Below are 9,679 nucleotides of genomic sequence, written 5' to 3'. Positions count from 1 at the left end.
ACATATATATATATATATATGTATATTTTTCTTTAAAGGGTTGAATGTGGATTTGTCCTTTAATTGGAGTAGTTTCCGAATGATTTTTAATGTTGATTCTTCATACTTTACTTTGAATTTACTGATGTAAATTGGCATAGCTATGAAAGGTTATATAAGTATATTAAGTATATGATTTAAGTTATAGGACAAAGTTCGGCAAATTCAATCATATTTTTTGTAAATGGAGGAGAGTAGATGTTGATATGGCATAAAATATTTTTTATTCATTTCGTTATATGATCATTTTGTACAGAAAGACAAATTCAGTTTAAGAATCTGAGTTGTCAAAGAGTACTCATCAGTAGCACAACAAGAAAAAAATAATAAAGACTAAATAAAGTAAAAAAGGGAGAGTTTAGACTTACATTTCTTACTAATTTTTGTAATGTGTAATTGTTCTTGGAGTCATATCTATTTAAAACATGACTTGGGTAACAGTTAGATGATGATATATATATAATATAGAAATATAGGTAACTTTCTCTCTACAGATTAGTATAAAAGAGCTAATTTAAAAAACCCATATAAGAAGAAAGAAGCAAGTGGCGTTGAAAAAAGAATATCCAAACAAGGAAGTACAGAATTTTAAATACTGGAGACTGAAATTTATACTTAACCGTTAATAATCATTACGTTTAAAATCAATCATAAATGGTTGGTGCTATATAAACTTTATAATAGAATGTTTTATGCAAATAATATGTCAGAGTTATTGGAGGAGATAAGTAGATAGTACAGGAAGTAACTAAAGCAATAACTTAATAGGTACTAAAAGGTGGTTAATAAAACGATATAAAGAAAGTATAAAACTTATAAGAATAATAAATAAAATATGAAGACAAGGAGATATTTTACTTACAATGTCTGCTGCTAGAACTATAAATCATCTATGAAATGGTATATTGAAAAATTAATATATTGAAAAGATTTGAGAATAATTTAAGAGAAAGTAAATATTGTCGAATATTGACGAGTGTAGGGGAAGTAAGAAATAAGGGGGGAAAAATGACCTAGTTTATGACTGCTATGGAGATTGCAAAAATTAAAATTATTGGCATTATATGTAGATGGAGATGCTTACTCAAAAAAAAATTGTTTTTTGTCATACATAGTTATATATATATAATGGTTTCTGCATGTAGATACTGGTCCAACTAAACATGTATATATAAAACTCATACATAAGTAGGCGCAAAAGTGGCTGTGTGGTGAGTAGCTTGCTTACCAACCACATGGTTCCAGGTTCAGTCCTACTGCGTGGCACCTTGGGCAAGTGTCTTTTACTATAGCCTTGGGCCGACCAAAGCCTTGTGAGTGGATTTGGTAGACGGAAACTGAAAGAAGCCCGTTGTGCATATATATATATATATATATATATATATATATATATATATATATATATATATATATATGTGTGTGTGTGTGTGTGTGTATGTGCTTGTCCCCACCCCTACCATTGCTTGACAACCAATGCTGGTGTGTTTACATCCCCATAATTAGCAGTTTGGCAAAAGAGACCGATAGAATAAGTACTAGGCTTACAAAGAATAAGTTCTGGGGTCGATTTGTTCGTCTAAAAATAGACCAATATTTCTCTTATACGAAATTCACTTATACAAGACTATCTTGAGGTAAAATTCATTTGTCACTTGGTACAAAGCCATAAGGAATAAACCACATTATCAATACAATGATTTCACACTAATTTTAGACTCTAGAGGCTCTATTTAATTCAATTTAGTGCAAATTCTCATATGAATATGTTTACTTACCAATTAATTTGTCTATTTCTTGAAATTCTGGATCAAAATTGATATTTGAAACCTTGAATTCATCTTCTGTATGACCTCTCATCAAGTGGGAACCTATCAGTTTAGCAAGTAGTGTCAGTATGTGTTAATTGTATACAAAGTATCAGTATAGCACCCTCTTTTTCACTTTGTGTTTTTTTGGCATACTATGGCCAGAATCGGCAGTGACCACGATGATTTAGCAAGAAATTTTTCTTTCTAATGGTATAAAAATCTTGAAGAAATTATGTTCTTTTCTAAGTGAAAATTAGCAATAAAATTTTCACTTTTATATTTCATAATGATTATCTGACCTATTCCCATCAAGTTTTATAAAGCTACATGCATATATGATTTTTAACACAACTTGAGTTATGGTGCTTGGGTGCATTGAACTAGAATGAGGGCTACCATTCAGCATCATCATCGTTTAATGTCCACTTTCCATGCTGGCATAGGTTGGATGGTTTGACCAAGGACTGGAAAGCCAGAAGGCTGTACCAGGCTCCAATCTTATCTGGCAAAGTTTTCAGCAGATAAAGGAAATAAATTCCAGGACAACCTTTGAAAATATGTGAAAATACCAGGGTGTTGAAGGGACCTTGATATGATGTGTAACTGTCAGGTTTTAATGAAAACTATATGAAAAGAAAGTTCACATCCAAAGCTTTCAAATGATATATAATTTTTCATGGTAAAAATTTATTTGTCATGAAAACGATAAAGCGCAAAATGTGTTTCTTCATGTTCAAACTGTGCTTGTCTCCATTAAACAGCACTTTATAGTGATACCTAATTAAATTAGCACATAACTACAGATTTACGAAGATGAGAAATGCTATTTCCTTTTATTTCTATTCATCATATATATGACCTACAAAAACGTAAAATAGTGGAGGTTATAGCGAAGAAATCAACTACTGGAGATGTAAACCAAGAAGAGACAGAAAGAGAGAGAGGCAGTTAAGTTTTCCAAAACACTTGCTGCTAAAATTAATCATATAGTTGAAAAAGGCTTAAAGACCACATTTTGATAAAAATAAGGATTTTCTAAAAGTTACATTATTCTAATTAAACAGTTTTTGCTACTGTAGTATAAATATGGTGAAGGCACAGGGCTCAGTAGTTAGAGAATTGGGCTCACAATTATGAGGTAGTGAGTTCGATTCTAAAAAAAAATGGTTGAAATAGAGGTGTCGGTGCTGATGGTGAAATGGTTCAGTAAGGGACCACACTATATTATGTCCCAATCCATGCGGTCTGTTTCGATTATATTTTTTACCGGTGTAAACATTGAAGTTTACACAGTATCCTGTCTGCGATTCACAAACTTCCCATACCTTGATCCCCCATTTAGTTGCCGAAAATGTACTCTGCCCTTATAGCCTATCATGGCTTCATCTACACAGATTTTTCCCAGGTAGATACACAGTTCTATAATTATTTACAAGTAAATTAATTACAGGACGTACTTTGTACAAGGGATCGTAGTTTGGGTCGTTTTTGTTGGGGGCATTTTCAGAATCAGTCAAATGCAAATACTGAGATATTTTCGAATACCTTGTCTTGGACATTATACTCGAAATATATGGATCACCATACCTTACATCGGGACTTTAATAGTTCCACAGTCGAGGAAGCTCTTTCACACCAAACATAATGTTGATTGTGAAAAATGCTCTCATTTCCGCAGTAGTTGTTGGCTGCCATAGTGGATCGTTCCTTTCACGAACAGTAATTAAATGTTGCGCATATTTGTTAGTTTCCTCCGCAACATTTTCAAAGAAACTTTCAGGTAGAAAAAAAAAAAAAAAAAAGTCTAATGGTTGAGCACCAGGAGGTAAATTATGTTGTGGGCCAGTGTTTTCTGTAAAATCAGAAATAGTGGTCAGTGTTGTGATTTTTGATCATGTTGCCATGTTTACGCTATCATTTTCATCACTTTCATTTTCTTCACTTTCGTTATTAAACTCTTCCTTGTCCGACGAAAAATCACTGATATTGATATCAGATTCATCCGAACACAAAATACTTTTGTTTTCATTAATATTTTCAATATCATCAATTGTAAATCCTTCAAAATCGGAATCGCTACTTGCTGACGCCATTTCTTTCACAACCAAGATAAACACTTCTCTTCAAACGTTGAAAAAACCATGTGGTCTAAAAAATTTCACAGTATTTATACTTGAATAAAGGCGAGAAAGGCTTCATCTCGCATTATCTCAAAGCTACGAGAATTCAATAACGTGATTTGTTTATTTTTTTAGCGATTTCGTAGAGCTTTCGGATACGGCCGGTTTGAACACTAAAGTGTTAAATAGCTGACAGTTCTTCACCATAGCTCTTCAAGAAGCTATGCCAACATCAAATTATGTGACAAGTACTATATTTTATTTTTATGATCATCTTGTGGAATATCTTGATAAGCATAAGAACTGAGCTTAGCGAACAGTTTTTAAATTACCCTTTTTAAACCTGGTGCGAATCATGTATCCTTGTTTTGGGCTGCTCAGTTACATAAATGTCTGTTTGGGACACTCAGTCACAGTTGTCAATAACATTTGCTGGAGGAGACACATGTGCAGTGAAGTTTATTGGATCTGTTGGGATCTACATTTCCTAACATCACTATTTTCACTATGAAGAAGAATGTGCAGAGGTAAAGGAGACCAACCACATTTGGTATCTCCCGGTTGCAGCAGGTCCTAGTTGATTGCCACAGCTTATTTTATTCCCCAGGGTATATTGCACTAGCCTTGTCGTCCTAAACTCACTTGTAAGGCAATGAACTTGCACACTATCACTGGATTACGGAGTTAACTGCCTAAACTTTGAGCTGCAAAGCATCCATATGCACCAGCAGGAACTGGAGAGAGAGGGTGTGTATTGGCAGGGAATACTCACAACAAGCTGCATCTTGGTTACCACATGGACTAGCTAATGACAGTACTAGATGCATCCCATTGTTCTATATGTGAGAGAGACAGAGAGAGATGTACATATGTGCATATTTATATAAACATATTTTTATTTTCAGGTGTGTGTTATCTTTATATGAAAGAAATAGAACGTGCAGCCTTTCCACAGAGAATGTGGGAGAAGATTCAATTGGATAACAATTTTGAAAAAGCTATGGAACAGATTAATACAAAGATGCTTTACTGGCCTTCGTGAGTAGATTTCAGTTTTATAACATTTGTAACAGGATAGTGATATTGACTTGCTTGAAATAACAACTAGGTTTCCCTTAAAACAGACTGTTTTGAAAGAGAAAAACTACATTGTATGGGGTAGTCCTGGATGTTCACTACTTGAAGAAGAGATATGGTTACGACATGAATAACTTTGACCATAGGCTTTCTCAGTTATCGATGAAATTAGTTTATAATGTGGGCAGCTATTTTACACTAATTCTTCTTCATCACCACCATCATCATCATCATCATCATCATCATCATTTAACATTTGTTTTCCATGATGGCATGGGTTGGTTGATTTGACAGGAGCTGGCAAGGCCGGGAACTGCAGGTTCCATTGTCTGTTTTGGGATGGTTTCTACAGGTGGATGCCCTTCCTAACGCCAACCACTTTACAGGGTTGTTTTTATGTGGCACCAGCACGAAGGGGGTCACTAAGTACCTTACAAAACAAAAACCCCTAGTTGGGGTATTTAAAGTATAGAAGGGACAAATATAGGTGTCCCACTGTAGAGTAGATACATGGATACACCAGTTGGAAAACAAGGGAATGAGAGTTAGAGAGTAAGGCAAAATGAACAATAATGAGAGAGATGATGACAAAAATGTGTCAGGACATGTCCTCAAGGTACATTAAGGGTGGTGAGAATAGGGTAGGTGATATAGAAGCTTGCGCTGGGCAGGATGAGTTGACTAGCAAAGAATGGAGAGAAACATAGGAGAGGCTTGGGGGTAGGTGTTGCAGTATGTGAGGGCATTAAGGGTGATAGCAGGTAAACGAGGTGTTGATGATGGAGAGCAGCACAGAGAGGAGAGGGAAGATGCAAAAAGGAGGTTCCTGGTGGGGGAAGAAAGGTGACTAAGGAAGTTAGATATTGTATGTGCCTGTTCTGCTCTCAAGTGATAGCGGAAGTGATGAGTGTTAGGGGATGAAATATTGTAGGAGAAGGTTATCAAAGCAGAGAGAATGGAGATAAGTATTTCCAAGGTGGTTTTAGAATATCAATTCTTCTGTGGTGAATAGATCTTCTTTAGTACAGCAAGGTGTAAGATATTTTGGTCCTTTGTCATCTCCTTTGTAAGACATATTTTGAGATTGGCTTACAGTGCTGTCTTCCTGGGTCTCTCTTTTCTACAAGTTCCATCCACTTTAAGAGATCAGCACTTAAGCAACTGTCCACAAGTGTATGCATCACATGACCAAACCAGCACATTCGTCTCACTTGCACACTACATCTAATTCCTCGGATGCGTAACTTCTCTCTCTATGCATTAGTGCTCGGTCACAATGTACATTGCTCTCTAGTCTTTGCATGTCTTCTGCATTCAGGGCCCACATCTCATTATCATGTAGCATTGGTGTTCATAGACAAGCATCATACAATCTTCTCACTTGAGGTAAAAGCTCTCTCACATCAGGTAAAAGCTCTCTTACATCAGGTAAAAGCTCTCTCCATGCTATTCTTATTCTATTAATTAAACTTTTGGTACATCCTCCTCCACTGCTAATTAGGTCACATAGGAAGCAGAAATTATCTACAAATTCAAGAAAACCTCTGGGGCATTTGAGGAAATCAATTTCCTGTGTATCTGTAGACTTTATGCCACCTGTGCATCTTCCACATACAAACACTACTTTCTCTGTTAACCTTCCTAGTATCCCAGTGCACCTCTTATGTTTCCATAGCTTGCACTGAATGGAATTCCTGCCTACGCCTTTCCTGCATATTGAGCAGGGCCATTTACCTGAACTGGGTAGGGTTCTGTCCATCTTCTTGCTAAGTTAACCTTAAAGCCTTTAGATTCCAGGTTTTCATCTACATATAGAATTTCTTTACTAGTTCTGTTACAGATTTTATGAGAGCAAAATTATCAACATATAATAGTTCCCATGGACTTCCAGTCTTAAATTCCTCTGTTATGGCTTAGAAGATAATGATGAATTGGGTTAGATGAAATACAGTTTAGCTTTGTACTGAGAAGCACTATTGATGCTACTTTCATAAGCAGGCAACTGCAACATAGCTAAGAATAAGCCTTCAACAGAGTACCTCACTCAGTTATGAGTAGTGATGAATTTAGTGCACAGGTAGGTGTTCACCAATTCTGTTCGTGATTAATTTTGTTATAACTCTCTCCGTAACTTTCACCACCTGGTCCAGCAATTTGATGCCTCTATGATTACTTCTTTCTAAGGCATCTCCCTTACCCTTGTAACAGCTGACTGGGGATTATGACTTCCTGAATAACTTTATTAACTCTAGGACTAGCCTGTATCCTACTCTACCAGATAGCTTAAGCATCTCAGCAGTAACTCTCGATGGATCAAGGGCTTTCACTTGACTTTATATCTTTAATTGCCTTATATGTCATACTGTTGTCAACTAGGATAGCTGGTCTCTCTGTTGAATTTACATGGAAAAAGACTTCCTTTTCCCCTTTCATCCTCCACATTTAATAGCCTTTCACAGTAGTTCTTCCATGCCTCTTTCTTTTCGGAATCAGTAAGTGCAAGCCTACCATTATCCATTCATATACACTTCTCTCCCACAACATCTCAATTCTCACTGATACACTGTTTAGTAATCTGGAACACCTCCAGTCTCTGACCTTCATGCTGTAAGACATTGGCAAACCTCTTCCTTTCTACTTCTACCCTAATTCTACATAGACCTGATGCTGAGCTTTCCTTTTAGCTATCTGATATGGTTCTTTGTTACCAAGGCTTCATTAAAAACATTTCTAAATCTTTGCCCATTTGAAGGATTCTTGAGCTTCCATAACTTCCTTTTCCATACTGGTTTGTGTCTCTAGATCCTTCAACCTCTAAGTCTGAAGTTGCTATCCAGAATTGAGATGTTGTGGGAGAGAAGTGTATATGAATGGATAATGGTAGGCTTGCACTTACTGATTCCGAAAAGAAAGAGGCATGGAAGAGCTACTGTGAAGAAAAATTTGTATCTATGTTCCTTGTCCATAAGCAGTCTAGCTGAGGCTCCCCTCCATCGTACCTCTTGCACACAGCACACATCTATGAGCTTATAGACCTGGGAGGGTAATTGAGGTGGGGTATGTTTTCTGCATCTGGAAAGAACTTTGCAGTTGCTTGTCTGGAAGAAACAAGTCCTTGAGCTTAGTGTAAGCAGGTACTGGTTGTAAAATGAATTATAATTTCAATTTCCTTCAGTCCTGTAAAACTTTCATAAGTACGCAACTGCTACTGGGGGGATTGATAGGTTGAGGAAGGGGAGGGGAAAGGTAATTTTCATTATTATTGAAGCAGCAATTAGTTTTTGGCAGTGCAGGAGCTGAGCACACAATAATGATATCTACTTCTAAATTATCATCATCATAGCATTAACATGAATAATGCATATGCATGTAAAAACGTGCATTTGGAGCCCAGAGGATACTTATATGCGTACATGTATCCATATAAACATGCATTTATATAACAATTCACAGATTGTAATATTGTCGTCTGCAATATCTATCTATCCACCCATCCATTGATCGTTTGATTGATTCAATCATTCTCTTATGCACATGCTCATGAACATATACAAGCAGTAAGAGAGAGAGATAAATAGATAGATTGCTATAGACACATCCATAATATCACAGAAAGAAATAGACAAAGAGAAAGAGGGAGAGGTAATATTAATTACTATCCTTAAGAAATAGTTTAGACTGAGAAATTGGGTGGGGGTAGGGGAGGCTGTAGAAACTGAAGGAAATTTTAATGCAGTTACATACTTAGAGGCAGCAACGAAGTTACACAGGCTGAAGAAAATAAAATCAATTAATTTGCTTAGCTTAGCTCAACGTGGTAACTCAGTACACTGGTTCAACTTCTTTGATGTTAACTGAAGCCTATGTGCTTAAGTCCCCTTATAATACCCTGGGACCTGTGAGAACATCCCAGAATGAAAATTCCTAGCAATGCTGCACAGATAATGTACTTTTTGCTGTGGATTGTATCAATGCATTTGTTTCTGAAGCCTTACATTAATGTTTTACACTCTTTATTTTTACATTTCCAATATGTTTTTTTTTTACTGTATTTTTTAACTGCAGTGAACTTTTTACTGTAATTTTTATCTAAAATTATCACTGAATTTTCCTATGGCAAAAGTGTTTATGGTGAAATTCCCTGACTTAATTTTCTTTAAATCATTAGAGTGAGATACACTATATTTAAAAACATGGTCATTGCTAGAACATCTTTGATCATGTGTCTACTGGGTGAAAATTGACTTAACCCTTTCGTTACTAACCCGGCCGTAGCTGGCCGAAAAAGTTTTTGGTTCATAAGACCAGCCCGGCTGTAGCCGGCCGAGAGTATTCATTGTTATTTAAATGTATATTTGAACCGAAATCTCGTTAGTACATTCGTTAAAACACCTGATTTCACTTTGCAAACAGTTGTGTTATTGTATCCGACATTGTTTGGCGTGATATTTGAACTCAGTGAATTTTGGAAGATTTGTTTCCACATTTTTTGCGGCGTTAATTTTTTTCAACTTTGAAGATGGAGAGGAGTTTCATGCTATCAAGCAGTGATTCTGAATTTGAAGGTTTTTCAACATAAGATATCGAAGAAAAGAATGAATGAGCTACAAAAGCACGTGGTGAACGATAATGAAT

The 9,679-nt window shown here is 35.9% G+C and overlaps 1 protein-coding gene across 1 annotated transcript in view; it reads right to left on the bottom strand.

Moving 5' to 3' along the window:
- Positions 1-9,679, bottom strand: part of LOC106874548 (protein MAK16 homolog B) — a 148,871-nt gene that overhangs the window by 80,776 nt on the left and 58,416 nt on the right. Inside the window, exons 5-8 of the mRNA XM_052972582.1 lie at positions 6,854-6,956; positions 3,758-3,968; positions 3,440-3,554; positions 1,815-1,907 (exon numbers count right to left, since the gene is read on the bottom strand). Coding sequence (XP_052828542.1) covers positions 1,815-1,907; positions 3,440-3,554; positions 3,758-3,968; positions 6,854-6,956 — 522 coding nt within the window. The remainder of the gene's footprint in view (positions 1-1,814; positions 1,908-3,439; positions 3,555-3,757; positions 3,969-6,853; positions 6,957-9,679) is intronic.

The sequence above is a fragment of the Octopus bimaculoides genome, chromosome 14 (genome assembly GCF_001194135.2).
Source record: "Octopus bimaculoides isolate UCB-OBI-ISO-001 chromosome 14, ASM119413v2, whole genome shotgun sequence".
NCBI lineage: Eukaryota > Metazoa > Mollusca > Cephalopoda > Octopoda > Octopodidae > Octopus > Octopus bimaculoides.
This window is presented reverse-complemented; position numbering and strand designations above follow the sequence as displayed.